Source organism: Vipera berus, assembly GCF_964194415.1.
Source record: "Vipera berus genome assembly, chromosome: 5".
NCBI lineage: Eukaryota > Metazoa > Chordata > Lepidosauria > Squamata > Viperidae > Vipera > Vipera berus.
In genome coordinates, this window is record NC_138207.1 from 70,461,883 (window position 1) to 70,477,311 (window position 15,429).

Below are 15,429 nucleotides of genomic sequence, written 5' to 3' on the forward strand. Positions count from 1 at the left end.
TCCCAGTTTTTCCTTTTGTGAGGGAACCGGTTCCGAGTGGCTCTTTCACTGTTTGAGGTTGCTGACCCCTGGTATAAGATAACAAACATACATGTAGTATGAGGAACATCCTTGCATTTCTGCAGTTGCCATTGTTAAGTCAGACATTTTGCTCTATTAAGAGTATATTTTCTTAGCTCTGAAATTTGATTTAATTCCATCCATCCATCCATCCATCCATCCATCCATCCATCCATCCATCCATCCATCCATCCTAGAAACTCAAGGTAACATATCTTGTGGGAACCTTATTTATGAAAGTTCAATGAAAAACTCATTCTTTGGATAGTCTGATGAACAGCTACTTTTAAAGGATACATTTCACATTGTGGACATCAATGGAAATACAATTGGGTGGCAGAATACGGTTAAGAGACGGCTGTTTTATAATAAGAAACAGTTTAATTTGGCATGCAACAACCCCACCTCTGAAAAAAACAATTTCTCTAAACAAAAAACCTACATTTGAAATTCAGATAACACTGAACTATTTTATTAATCTAAGTGAACATAATTTTATGCTTCTCCAGAGGTTTTTTAATATACGAGAAAGGGCACGTTTTTTTTCTTGATGAAAAAAAGACATCACATTTACCTAGAGTTATACAGCTGGCAGGATGAAAAAGCCGAAGATGGGCAAAACCTCATGAGGAACTGAGCTGAGTGAGAGAAATTATATGTTTCTCTCAAGTAATTCTCAATTGTATCTCCATTTTTCCTGCTCTTTATGAAACACACATCTACTGAAAATGTCTAATTAATGCTCTAAATAGGAAATTTTAAAAAAACACATAAAAATGTTTAATGTTTTTTTTTCCTGAACGTGACCCATAAGAATTCAGCTGAAAAATCAGACTTCCTTTTTTTGTTTTTACAGGTAGTCTTCATTTAACGACAACTCATTAGTCACCATTTGAAGTTACAAGAGCACTGAACAAGGGGGACTTGTGAGTGTTTCTTAAAGTTGCAGCTGTCATGGTGTCTCTGGAATCCTGAGATCACAATTCAGATGCTTGGCAACTGGCTCGCAGTTATGGCGCCCTATAGTCTCATGATCGATATTTATTATCTTCACTGCTGGCTTCTGACAAACAAAGGCAATGAGGAAACTGGCAGGAGGTTGTAAACAGTGATTATGCAACCAGATGGGACATTGCAACCAGGCAGGATTCACCTAATGGAGGGGTAGGCAACCTTGGCTCTTTTATGACTCGGGGACTTCAACTCCCAGAATTCCTGGTGTTGAAGTCCACGAGTCATAAAAGAGCCAAGGTTGCCTACCTGACCTAATGGGAGAAACTGGGACTGCTGAAATTGCCATCCTAAGTTGACTAATGTCAGGTGCAAGAAACCAGGGACCAGGATAGAATTCAAAGTATGGGTAGTCCTTGAGGTACGACCACAATTGAGCCCAAAATTTCTGTTCTTAAGCCTGACAGCTGTTAAGTGAAATTTGCCCCATTTTACGAACTTTCCTGCCACAGTTGTTAAGTGAGTCACTGCAGTGGTTAAATTAGTAATATGGTTGTTAAATGACTCTGGCTTCCCCATTGACTTTGCTCATTAGGAGGTCTCAGAAGGTGACCCTGGGACACTGCAACTGTTATAAATATGAGTCAGTTGCCAAGTGTCTGAATTTTGATCACGTGACCACGAGGCTGCTGCAACAGTTGTAAGTGTGGAAAACTTTTTTCAGTGCCGTTGTAACTTTGAATGGTCACTAAAGGAACTGTTGTAAGACGAGGACTACCTGTGCTATGAGTTTATTTCATGCTACCTATACACAGGAATCTATTAATGGACAAGGCAAATTGGCACTAGATAAGAGTCAACAGAATTCAGGGGAGCTGGACGTAGGTCTCTTGTAGGAGCATACCAACTCCAAATTATGATATGTGATACTTGCTAGCCCTGCCCCGTTCTTGCGTGGTGCAGTGCCTTGTTTCTGTGCCCCACAGTACGGTGGTGGCCGTTTTTGCACCTTGCAGCACGACGGCAGACTGTTTTTGTGCCCCGTGATGTGGCGGTGCCCCAGTTTTATGCTCCACGGCACAGCAGTAGCCCATTTCTGTACCTCACAGTGCAGCATCATCCATTTTTGCACCTTGCAGTGTGGCGGCGGGCCATTTTTGCACCCTGCAGTGCAGCAGCGCCCATTTTTGGACCTCGCGGCATGGCGGCAGCCTGTTTTCATGCCCCGAGGTGCAGCATCGTCCCATTTTTATGCCCCGTGGCTGCAGCGCTAATGCAAGTGAGGGGGTGTGTGTGCACATGTGTGCTTGCAGGCCACGGCCCACAACTGGGCCAGGGCCCACAGGTTGGGGACCCCAGCACTAAGTCCAGTTCCCACCCCCCCCAAATTCAGCTGACTCTAATCTGACTGGGAAAAATGCAACTGCCCATTATTTCAGACTCCACTGTTGAGAGATCTTGGGTAGAGGAAGAATAGTTTTCTTCTTTTTGTCTGGATTTTGTCTAAATTATATTGAAAATCCTGGATTGATATTGCTCTAATAGGTGATGTCTTTGGATGAGATGAAACCAGTTTAGCAAAATAGTTTATTAGTAACTTGTACTTTTCACACAGTTCCAAACTTTTATTGCTACATTTGCTAGATAGATCTAATATGACAAAACCAAGGAGCTAAGAAAACATGTACATTTAACACTACTATGTATACTCAAAATAAAAAAAACACTGTTAATAAAACAAATGTAATTGTCTTGGATATTGATGACGGCGTGAAGATATTAGTTAAGCATTTCAGGGAAACTCTGAAGAATATATACTTACTATTTTTGTACCTCTTCTTTGTTCATTCTTTGGTCTTGTACTCTTTTTCCCCTCACTATCTATAAGCATTAAAAGCACCATGTAAATAAACTGTTTTTGTCTGTAGACCATGCATGCTCTTTAGTCTTGTATTTCAACAGCACTGTTAGGTAATATTAATAAATCAATAAACAATTTAACCATTTATTTGTTTATCCATTTAACTTGACAAGGATACTTCTTTTGTTTTTTTCTTTATTTATTTTAGGATGGATCTCTTGACTAAGAAATCTAAAAGCTTTGGGAAATCATTCAGATAAATATAAAGCCTGCATTGCTGCCTCTGTTCCCATATCTCCTTTTTAAGATTTAGCACATACCATTTCAGCACTGCCTCACAGACTGACTAGATTCTCTATCAGCATCAGAAGAAACCAAGATCTGAAATGCTAGCCTTATTTAGACAGTGTAGTCTATCTGTACAGAGGATGTAAACATCTGAAAAGTGTACGAGACATGAAAGAGATCTCTGCATATGCTCTGGTCTCTTAGTTCTTTGTTATGCTGAGCAGAGATCTGAAAGGACCATCTTGTCATCCTGCGAGTTCTACTTACATAAAAGTAATAATAATAATAATCAGAATAGAGCTGAAAGGGACCTTGGAGGTCTTCTAGTCCAGCCCTCTGCTCAAGCAAGAGTCCCTATATCATTTCAGACAGTCCAGTATCTTCTTAAAAACCTTGAGTGATGAAGTACCCACAATGTCTGAAGGCACAACGTCTGGTTAATTATGAATCTCTTTTCAGACCTTTCTGCTCAATCCAGCATTGCTGGAAAATGGGAAGGCTAACCTGAGATACCATGTCAGGACAGGATGCTCAAACCTAATTGCACAAATTGACACCAGTGGTCGTGGAGAAAGACTTGAATAGGATTTCTGGACTTCTGGACTTAAACTACAATGAGCAGTTTTGATTATATTTTCAAATGTTTGTTAACATAGCCATACCTCCTTCGTCTTTACGTATCCGATTGTAGACCATTTGGAGAGAGAAATCTCTGGAAAGAGAACTTATTGCATCATCTTGGAAAATAGTTAGAGCTTCCAAAGGTAATTCCAAAAGATCTTTATCTGCCAATAGAATCACACACTCTCCTATGTCTTCAGCACCTGATGATAACAAGAAAAATTAGATCAACTACAAACATACATAAAGGCATTAAGAATAAAATCTCTTTTGACATTTTCCTTTCTGTTCCAATGAACTAATTTTGTTTTGATCCTTAAATTGTTAACCCTGTCTGATAAGCTCTGGGATATAGTATATGTTACAAGCTACAAATCCATTGGTGGGATAGAGCCAGTTCACACCACTTTGGCAGAACCGTAGCTAATTTTTTATTGCCCAATCTCCAGAATGGACTTCCGGAAGTGGCATCCACACAGAGAACCAGTTGTTCACATATTTGAATCCCACCACTCTACAAACCCCTTTGTTTGGAGAGGTTCAATAACAAGTATTTAATTAACTATGTGGCAACATTTCCTTACCCACCTAAAAGTAACATCTGCATTCAGAAACAATTTTTGAATTGAAGCAAACAATTTTTTGTTTTGTTTAGGAGCACACAACCTTAAATTAAGGCAACCTTATAGTGCATTGTTGTTCAAACTTGTAATTCATCGGAAAACTGGGATTAAAACCACCTTGTGGGATAGTTAATTTCTTTGAATCAGAATTTTGGCTAGGAGAAAAAGGAGTAATAATGTTTCTAATCTCTTTTCTTGCCAGACAGATGAGTACAACAGAAGTGTAAGGATAGTGAACCTGTGGCTGCTCTTTTAAACCAAATTTCAGCTACTGAATGGTTCCAAAAGAATCAATCCAGGTGTAAATTGTAAATAACATGCAAATTTGAAAACAATCATTTTTATTTAAATTTAAATGCCCTAAATATCCTTTGAAAGTTAAGACATACCTTGACTTGATGCGCTTTTAGTTTTAGTTTTCCCTGAATCATCTGCCTTAGTTTTCCCTGGACTACCTTTTCTGACTTTTGCTGAGTCAGCTGGAGACACTGATGGACTCTGGCGTCTAAGGAGATAAAACCAGCAGAACATATCTTTACAACATAAAGATATACATTTTAAAGAGCACCAACACCATCCATCCATCCATCCATCCATCCATCCATCCATCCCAGAGATTAAACCCTAGTTTTTTTCCTCCGATCTCTTCAAATAGATATAAATTTGAAACCTGAAGTCTTGCATGTTTACAAAACATTTCTATCTAGCTAGAGTCTCATTATTTCCCATCTTGCAAGCTTCAACCTTATACCATCTTTCTGTCTTGTTTTCTCCATTCCTTCTCTGTTTGGACCTGGAGGTACAAGGTGCATCTTCTTTGAGTTGGGCACTTTTATTAGGGAAAAAAGGCATTATGTTTCTCCTTCCGTTTCTATCTATTGGGTGGGGGGCTGACAAAATATCCTCCCCCTCGAAGTCTTCCTACCATTCCCTCCTGCTTTGGGAATTTATATTTCTTCTCCAGCAGGTTTTCCCTCCTACTCCATTTCCTGTTGATATCAAAACCAGAAAGTATACGTGTGTTTGTGAGTGTGTGTGTGTTTCCAAATCTTACTTCATCAGAGCTCCCTTTATTCCAGAAATTTTCCTCTGAGATTTCAGACATGCAGCCTCTGTCATTAATTGTACACATATCTTCCTCCCCTTCTCCCTCATTTCTGGCAGCGGCCAAAGCCAGCATACACCAAACAGTAATGATCATTGGAGAGAGCTGGGTGATGCCTAATGGTGAGCTGTTAATGCCTGTACATAAAGTTGGGTGTTCATGTATTGCCCATCTTTGTTATATGGCTTTTTCAGCCCTGGGTCTCACTGCAGAGTTGATGTTGGAATCCTTAACCTTGAGGAACTTGAGCTCAGTGCTCTGTAGCAATTCCGGGAAGGCTTGGGACTTTATAGTATGCTAAAACAAACATTTCTCATTGGTTTTGGTGGCTATGGCCCAATAGCTTTTCCTTTTAAGGAAGGCCCTGGAGAAGGTGCTAGAATGTTAATCGCAAAATGGGTTAATTAGCTCCATTTCAGTCAGGGTTCACAGTTGGGCATGAGACAAAATCACACTGGTTGCTGTACTGTATGACCTTCATCAGGACCTGAAGACTGGAACTGTAGCCCGTTGGTTTCTTTATATCTCTTGATGGCTTTTGGTAGCCTTGAGTATGGTATCCTTTGGCTCAAATTGAGGAAGCTGGGAGTAGCAGGGCTGTGGGAATGTGGCACATATTTCTGAGGCTTCAATCAATGGAATTGAGGGGGGTTATAAAATGACTCCTATAGTGTTTCAGGGTCTCTCTCTCTCTCTCTCTCTCTCTCTCTCTCTCTCTCTCTCTCTCTCTCTCTCTCTCTCTCTCTCTCTCTCTCTCTCTCTCTCTCTCTCTCTCTCATACACACACACACACACACACACACACAAACATATACCCCTACTTTTCAATATCTACATAAAATTTCTGGGGGAGGTAATTCTTGCCACTGCACCTCAAGGACAGTTTACAGTAATGAGTTCTATATGAATTCCACTGTATTTGGGTACCAAGATAAATATATAAACATATACACCAATTACCTCAATTCAGAGAGATTAAGCTGTGACAGTACAGGCTTCAAATATTCTTCCATATCTGACAATATTGTTTGAAACATAGATTCTAAATCTGGTTCCTCTTCATCTTCTGTACTCTATGACATATTTCAAAAGAATAAAAGTACAATTTAAAAGGCCCAAGAGTAAAAAGAAAAGAAAACTCTGTACAAAATACCAACAAAATAATTCTGTGTTGTTAGCTTTCCTCTTGCTACCTTTTTTGTTCAATAAAAATAAAATATGCATGCATGGCATTTGATAACCATAACTTCAAGGGACATATAAATATAATTATAGTAGCAATTCTCATAAAATTCTCATAGAATTTTCTCTACAATTAGTGACTTTCAATGTCAGCCTCTACTGCCACTTGGATATGGTGAAACCTCTAATTCTTTGTCATATATTAACAACCACCTACATCACCAGCTCTGCTAACAGTAGTTGCTCCCAGAAAACATTCTTACTAATGTTAGTAAAAACTATTCTGCAAAATATTTCAGCCTCAAATAGATATAAGTTGGAAAAGCTTTATCAAGGTTTTTTGCTTCAAACTGGCTGCTTTGATGGGTGTTGTTTTAACTACTCTGATTGTTCCATGTGCTGTAACTGAACTTTTATTCTGTGTCTTACAATTAAGTTTAAAAAATGAAAATTAAACATTAAAATACCCATCTTTACAGAAACTGGAACTACCATGTTCCAGTTGTTATTGGTTTAGATTAGCAGAAATGCTAGGTAAAAATAAGCATAACGTAGAGAAGACAGCTATTCTAGATGTGTGTTATATATGTGTAAACTTTCGAGAGCAGGCAACATAATTTCATTTTTAATGTGTACCAGTGTGCCCACAGTAAAAAAATGACAATAAAGGTTATCTAATCTAATCTAATCTAGATCTGATTCTGCTACTGGATAGGGAAAACATGGATGCTGTCATAAATTGATCAACTGGGACTGGAAGTGGAAGCGATATATGTCTGGTTAATAGATATATCCTGCCTATCACCCACAAAAACATATTTATAGTCCTCTGTATGAAAATTAGTGGAGGAACAGGAAGGGCATTCTGAAAAAAATGTTGTTGGTCAAGGAGAGGGAGAGTGGCAACCATATGGAAGCATGGTATTTCTAAAATGCCCGTTTCTCCTGTGTCTCAGCAGTGATGTCATCTTATGGAAACACAATGGAGGAGGCAGGGCCCGATGCTAGAAGACTGAGCTATTTCCACAGCAAGATTGTGATGGTATTGAATCTTTACAGTCAGGCCAGTCTCTTTTGCCAGCTCAAGGGGCTAAGGATGAAAGCTGGAGAAGGACAAACTGGATCCACAACTGCTGGCGTTAGTAACCCAGAGGAATCACCAGGTAGCCTTGCATCACCCAAGTGCTGAAATAAGCATAGTATGGGAGCTTTGAAAATCTGAGCTTGAAGAAACATGCTATGCTACTTGCATCCTCTACAGACCACCAATTAGCAGGAGATTGGCCACAAAACCTTACTGGCAGTAAGTAAGTAATGCATGCTGCTGATTAAGTAACAGATCCTGACACAAGAACCTGCTTTACCATAGCCTCTGCTCCAATCGAGTAGTCTATACCGATGATTCAACCAAAAGAATTCTAACATTCAATTTAAAAAAGAAAAAAATGTCAACAGGGAATATTTTACATGTAGAATTGCATTTGTAGACTGATATTTATGCCTAAAATGCCTAAAATTAACATGTTGGCCGAGTGCATTAAGGTTCCTTCAAAGAGTGAAAACGACCTCTCTTAAGCAAACTGCTGTTGGCTAGATTTTTCTGATAACAGATTCTAAGGTTGTTTTTTTCCCCCCCTTTCTATTGGTGATGTTCCCCAGTTATTCCTTAAGGATCTTTTAAAATAAAAATTTTAAAAAAATTTAAAATCAGAAATTAAGTATCTTCTTCTATAGGTAGGTAGCAAGCACAACAGATTTCTACCCAACCTAATCTTGTGGCTCTGGGTGAAAAACAAGGGAAGAAGGTGCTTTTTCTGAATTTCTATTGTTTTTGTAGCCAGAACATTCAAGCATGAGTTTTCCAACTTTGGGTCTTATTCCACCAGAATGCTGCTAATTTACAATAACACATTCCCACCTTGTTCACATCCTAGTTGGGGATAAATATGTATCCTGTATAAGCAACTGTTATATATTATCTCATCAATGAAAGTAAAATAAACGATTATTTTACAAACATGTTATATTATTTGTAAAAAAAAAATTCCAACGTGAATCCACCATCAAAATTACTAAATTATCTGTGTATTTCATTAAAAAAAAATATCTTACAGTGTCTAGTTTGGCAGATGATACTTGCTTTCTTTGAAACTCATCTTCTTCTATTTCTCTCAAAAGACTATCCATCATCTCCTCTTTAAAAACCTCAACTTTTTCCAAAATATTTAAGATCGTTTCTGGGTTCACAGGGCTCCGGACAATTTTAGCCTGCACTGTAGTTAATAAAAATTCAAGCCAACAAAATGCATTCAAACCTCTTTTAAAAAATATTGATTTTTCTTTTTCATATCCCCATTTATGTAGCACATAAACACAGAAATGAACGAGTAGTAGAGATGAATAATAAAAGTGTGTTTAGTTATTATTATAAAATAGCTATATTTCTAGATAGCCATTCATGAAGGATATATGAGCACTGAAGTATCACCCTCTCAGTTCTAAATATAAAATAATAGAGATACAAAGAATTGAAATTATTTAAAATTCAGTAAAATATCAGTTTAACAGAGCTCCTCATCCCTCCAACAAAAGGTAAGTCTTACCTTTCAACAACTCTGAAGTCACCCCTGCCTAAACCCACTCTGCAGGCTTCCTCATCCTGAAGTTTCTTCCACTTTCTCAATTTTGCACATGCACAAAATGCAAGTTGGATTTACCCAAAACACACATTTAATGGATGCCTCCTCCTCCAAAATAATCCATTAAATTCAGACTTTAATCTATAAATTCTACGATTAAAATGAATGTGGGAATAAATCAAGGGCTACTTTGGGTTGGCATGAAAAGTATTTTCCTGATTCAGAAATGAATCGGGAAGGCAAAAGAGAAAAGAGGAGAAAATAATTTGCCCAAGCAGAATTACTGTTCAAAGTTTGAATTAACTTTATTATGTGGTTATGCAAACAGATTTGATGGGTTGTGTACCAATGTGATGACATTACTGGAAAAAAAAATCATGCTGAGACAGACTATTGTCAGTCAAAGAGGTTAAACTCAGACATATTTTGGTTGCTAAGAAACTGTACTTTCATCACCCAAATGCTCATGTGTGACTACTCAGTGCAGTTGTGGAGAGAGAAATGAAATTGTGTTTGCATTATTTAGAGATACTTACAAGGTAGTTGAGCAAATTTTCCTTTCTGTTGTCCACCCTTTTCCTTCCCACCTTTTTCCTTTGGCTGTCCACCCTTTTCCTTTTGTTCCTTTTGTTCTTTAGGGTTGGTTGTTTTTACTTTCTCAAGTACAGCACCATACAATAAAGATCTATCAAAATGAGGGGGAAAAAACACCCTTACCTTTATTTTCCTGAACACAAGTAGTTCTTGTTTGGTGGTCGCAACTGGTTGTGGTGAAATGGATGGTTGTGGTGACACGGTTGCTAAGTAAATCACCTGACTGTGAGAGAAAGAAACACCCTACAAAGATTGCTGAGTGCTGCCATCTCATTGAGATAAAGTTTTCCCATACAGTGTCTTGTGCCTGACCTGTTTTTTTCTCTCCAATTTTTGTCCCCACACAGGGTGAAGAGATGATTTAAACCAAGTATCTCTGCAGCAGTGCAGCATGTCAATAAAAATGCTACCCTCAAATTAACAAGCTTGCCTCTGTAACCTTAATTAGTTGATTAAAAATTCTCCGGCCAGCTTGCAGCTACTGATCAAAGCTGACCAGATCATAATCAGTAGCCATGAATGGCTCTATAGGTCGCATCCAGCATTCTGAGCCTCATTCTTAAACATACTGAAAACCATACGGCTTGCTTAGCAGAGATGTAATGTGAGCATAGCATTGGGCGGGCTTTGGATAATCTCCAAGGCCCTACTTCCCCTTAATTTTTTTTTAATTTATTCAACTTATATGCCCCCCATTTCTCGTATAATTATATTATTCTGATTCCATAAATAAAGCAAAAACTTGACAATCCACAAACTGTTTCCTTCATATAGGGAGGAATTTATTCCCATAGTATTGGCAATTGCAAAACGGGCCTTCAAGCCTTTGCAGAGTTTGGTGGTTAATCATCACACTATGTATTTATGAATGAGTTTCACAAGTCCATCCAATATATTACAGCTGTATCAGTTGAAATGGGAGGATGACAAGAGTCACACCTAGGGCATGTATGGCACATTATGGTAAGGTTTTTTGTTTTTCCTAACAAAAAACCTCTAAATACTAGAAGCTTCCTAAGAGAATTTTTCACATAGGCAGAATGTAAATACATGAACTGGAGAGACTCTGTTGAAAAAGTAGTGATGTTCAGCGGTAATCATGTTTAAACATTATGCTTGCATCAGTCATTCATGAGCATCGTTATATTCATACCTGTCTCCTGAATGCTGGAGAATAACTATATGAAAATTTGCAGGCAGTTCATTCATGATATTAAAATGGTGTGAAGAAATAGAGAGGCTTCCCCATGCCTACAAAAAAAATAATTATTATTATTTTTCAAAGAAGTTATGAATACCATTCCTAAATATTATAAAGTATTATAACAGCCTTCTTATGGAGATTTTGATTGGATATAATTATTGTTATTTGTAAATATTTACATGTTAGTGATTAACATATGTGGATAGTCCTCAACTTATAACAGTTCATTTAAGTGATCATCCAAAGTTACAATGGCACTGAAAAAAGTGACTTCTGACCATTTTTGACACCTAATGACCTTTGTAGCAGAAATTTTTGGCTAAGTTGTGGTCATAATTTGAGGACTACCTATAATCATAATACCTTAAACTTATAGAAAAGTAGTTATAAGTTATATGTCAATGATTAATGTACATTACATTATTAATGTTCATTACAAAATTACAACAAACTATTGGTATGCTAAGAAAATGTATAAACGGATGAACCTTTCAAAATATTTGAAAATGAAATGATTATGTTAGTTCATTTATCGCTTGTTCAGTTATGCAGTAAAACATCTGCACAAAAATAGAATGAGACTGTCAACTACTTATGTAAAATAATTGCAATATTACTGCCCTTTTTAGAAGGAACTTTTTCAGAATAATATTGTAGGAAAAGAGAATGAAGTACCATCTATGTATCCTGATGGGTGTTTCGATGAAACCTCTCTCTGGAACTGAGCGGGAATCACAATTTTATTTAACTGACCAAATTACCTTTGATATAGCAGCCAACCTGTGTTCTATAGTTTTGAGGAGACCAGTTGTTTCTCCTCTTTGTTGCAAGTGGTGCTGCAGATGCAACATTGCTGCCATTTGTGAACTGCTGCTGTTCAAGGTAGCCGCTAACAGGATTTCTTTCATAATCAAGGACGCTGTACAGCTCTGAAAGATTGTAATATGCAAATGTTTTTAAAAACAGATTTCTAGTCAAAACCCAACAAGCTATTTACAGATACATTAAAATATTGTAAAAAATATTTTCAACCTGATTCACAATAAATATAAAAGACATTTCCAACCTTTTACTATCTTCTAGGGAACAGCCTTTCCATAATGCTTACCCATTTTCTTACCTTAAAAAAAGAATTATGTAACTTTGATTTAAGTACCGATTATTAAAGATCTTCCTTTACTCTGTTTCAAGAGAATTTCAGATGAAAAACATTGGTATTTTTCCCAGAACAACATTTTAAATTGTTTACTTTGCAATGAAAGCAACTTAACTCTTTGGAAGGTGAATATAAAACTTCCTTCCAATGTGCCTTAAATCTATAGATCTCTAGATGCTTAGCAGGAAAGATGATTTGCATTGATCAAGAGTTCTCAATTACAGTACATGTACATCATATTCAAAATAATAAATATATAGCATAATTATAGTTGAAGCAAGCAAGAATTACAATTTCATCCCATAATATAATGGTCTGCATTCATAGATCCTTCGTATTTTAATATTAATATCACTGATTACTGTAAGGAGTTTGAAAAGCATTCTGATTCCAGAACGGACATTATAAGAGTCTTCTACCAAGTTTGGAATAAAAGTGTTTCAATTTGAATCCAAATCATGGACAACTGAATTATGCATTAGCCAAAAACCCAGAAAGCCTAAGTTTCTTTCATGCTGTCACTGATTGGAGTTAGTAAAGAAGAGGAGGGCGCAGTCAGAGAGAAAAAGACAGATAAGCTGTTCAGATGTTCTTAAATTCTTTACTGCAGAAAAGGATTGCAATATATCACACATTTGCGCTTTTTTTTAACCCTAGCCCCTTAATCCTACAAACAATTTTTAACGCTATCCCAGGGAGGGGAATCTCATCTACAGCCATCCAATTTATTTCTGTGACCAGATGATAAAAAATGAGAAAGCAAGGAGCTTGTTTCAACTTCCCACTGTTTTCTATAACGTAATTCTTGGGTTGTTCCAAGTTCTTTCCCGCTAGAATACAGTATTTTCAGAACGTGCTGATGGCACATTCTAAGGTGAACTGTTTTATTCTGAGCTTGGAAGAAAACTTTTCTTGTGTTTAGCACACAACTATAATTACTAATCTAGTTTAACTGGTAGCAGACACGATGATTATGATTTTGATTTACAGTTCTTATCTTACCTGATAAAGAGCTAAAAACTGACTTGCTGAAACTGGATCAAATTGTCCAAAGCACTCCACCATTTCCAAACTAGCAGCTGCCAAGGTATCGATCAGGTTGTTATTAATTGCAACATTAATGCACTGCAGCAAAACCTCAGTTGACTGAAATAGGTATTCATGAGTCCAGGTCTGTCTCTTCTATACAGTTAAAAAAAGAACAACGTTCAGTATTGCTGCAGCTATTCTCAGAGATGAGAATGAAACACATAGGTACTTACCCCTTTGTGGAAGATGCATGAGTTTGTTCTTACCTCAAACATATGTTGCTGACTTCAAATATCTGGGTATCTTGAATGCTTAGCTTTTCTCTATACTGATAGCTTTGATTCTTTTTCCCACAATAATTCAAGACAAGGTTGTATGATGGAGTTCCTTAGTTACAAATACTCAGCCCACAATTCCTCATCTATTTCTCATTTCAAGAACAACTAATATCTGTGGTAAGCAATGCTTTTCCATCTATACCCAACCAAGGAAGTCCTCTGTGCCTCTGTGGAAGCCATAGGCACAAGTCTGACTTCTAAAGACTGGTAAATTTTGAATAAAAATGGCAGTCATGCTTCATTTTTTCACATGTTCCCCAGATTGTTAAAGGATTATCTTAAAGATTATCTTAAAGATCTTCCTTTTAATGTTTCCAAATAAGATATTAATTGGTTTCTATACGAAATACCAGTGCTCTCAGGGTTTAAAGCCAAATTGCTTTCCCCAAAAGCAGCTTTTTAACCCTAGCCCCTTAATCTTGCAAACAATTTTTAACACTATCCCAGGGAGGGGATCTCATCTACAGAGGGTTTTTTATGAATAATGGACATGTTTGCTTCGCATTCTGTCTCTCTAGAAACCGTAGGTGAATTGCATAGGGAAACCCCATTGGAAATGCAAAGTTCATCTAGGGTTAGGGCTAGGGTTAGCCCCCCCAAATGATCTGCCCTCAAAACAAACATCACTGTTCAATTTAGAGACTATGCCTGCTGGACCTTTTTCCATTCAGGTCTCTGTAGAAATCCTAGGTAAATTGCATGTGAAAACCCCATTTGAAATGAGGTCTGCCCCCAAACTAAACATCATGGGTCAGTTTAGAGGTTCCTTCTGCCTAGTAGACATGTTTGCTTTCCATTCCACCTCCCTAGAAATCCTAGCCAAATTTCACGAGGAAAGCCCCGTTTCAATTGAAAAAGTCATCTAGGATTAGGGTTAGACCCTCATGAGGTTTGGTCCAAAAATGAAGATCACAGTTCAATTTAGAGACTTTCTATGTATCTCCTGTACTACTTTGGTTTCCACTGTGTCTCTCTTGAAATCCTACCTAGGCAAATATCAGGTAGCATGGTTATCACCAATATGTTCAGGACAAATCATCTTTCCTGGCATCGCATCCTTTCCAGATCTAAATCCATATGAATAACTTTGGGAAGACATTTATATCTTTAAGTATAACCGTTACTACAATGCATTCAACAAATCTCTGGCACACTTTCAGTACTGTGAACTGCTGCTCCCAGAACTGCAAACCAGCACTGCTAAAGAAATACTGCGAGATGTAGTTTCAGCACAATTGATATGCGTCAGTATATGCCCTAGTTTAGATGATGCTGTGCAGGTTATACAGAATCATACCCTTAATTCATTGGCTTTTTTTCTGTAGTCATCAAGTTGTTTTTTGGTAAGTTGCAGCAGAGGACTTGGAGCTTCATGATGTTCATCTATTGTTTCCGTTTCTGGTGGTGGAGATTTCTCAGAATTAATTTTAGCCACCTCCTGTATATCACAATTATATAAAAGAATCACAGTCAAACAGAAATGTATTTGTTTCAGAAAAGCATGCAGCCCAATGCAAGGTTTAAAAACACACAAAAGGCCTCCCTTGAGTTTGTAGCAGAAAGCTACAAATACAGTCTTCTACGAGCATTTAAATGTCAGGTGTTGATTTCAGTCCACACTTGCCTTCAGCTCACACCAATTATTCCCAAAAATATACACATGGATCATTTGCTTTAGAGAAGAGAAAGAGCAGCTGATAGAAACTCAGAACTGCTTATATCAACAGCAAAGATGTCTATAACGATAGAGTATTTTTTACATTTGCTTTAGCTCATAT

At 37.4% G+C, this 15,429-nt stretch overlaps 1 protein-coding gene across 1 annotated transcript in view; it reads right to left on the minus strand.

Moving 5' to 3' along the window:
- Positions 1-15,429, minus strand: part of CFAP46 (cilia and flagella associated protein 46) — a 98,547-nt gene that overhangs the window by 10,877 nt on the left and 72,241 nt on the right. Inside the window, exons 43-54 of the mRNA XM_081328586.1 lie at positions 14,949-15,089; positions 13,287-13,466; positions 11,890-12,057; positions 11,078-11,175; positions 9,867-10,015; positions 8,710-8,964; positions 8,056-8,081; positions 6,470-6,582; positions 4,794-4,909; positions 3,823-3,984; positions 2,834-2,892; positions 358-418 (exon numbers count right to left, since the gene is read on the minus strand). Coding sequence (XP_081184712.1) covers positions 358-418; positions 2,834-2,892; positions 3,823-3,984; positions 4,794-4,909; positions 6,470-6,582; positions 8,056-8,081; positions 8,710-8,964; positions 9,867-10,015; positions 11,078-11,175; positions 11,890-12,057; positions 13,287-13,466; positions 14,949-15,089 — 1,528 coding nt within the window. The remainder of the gene's footprint in view (positions 1-357; positions 419-2,833; positions 2,893-3,822; positions 3,985-4,793; positions 4,910-6,469; positions 6,583-8,055; positions 8,082-8,709; positions 8,965-9,866; positions 10,016-11,077; positions 11,176-11,889; positions 12,058-13,286; positions 13,467-14,948; positions 15,090-15,429) is intronic.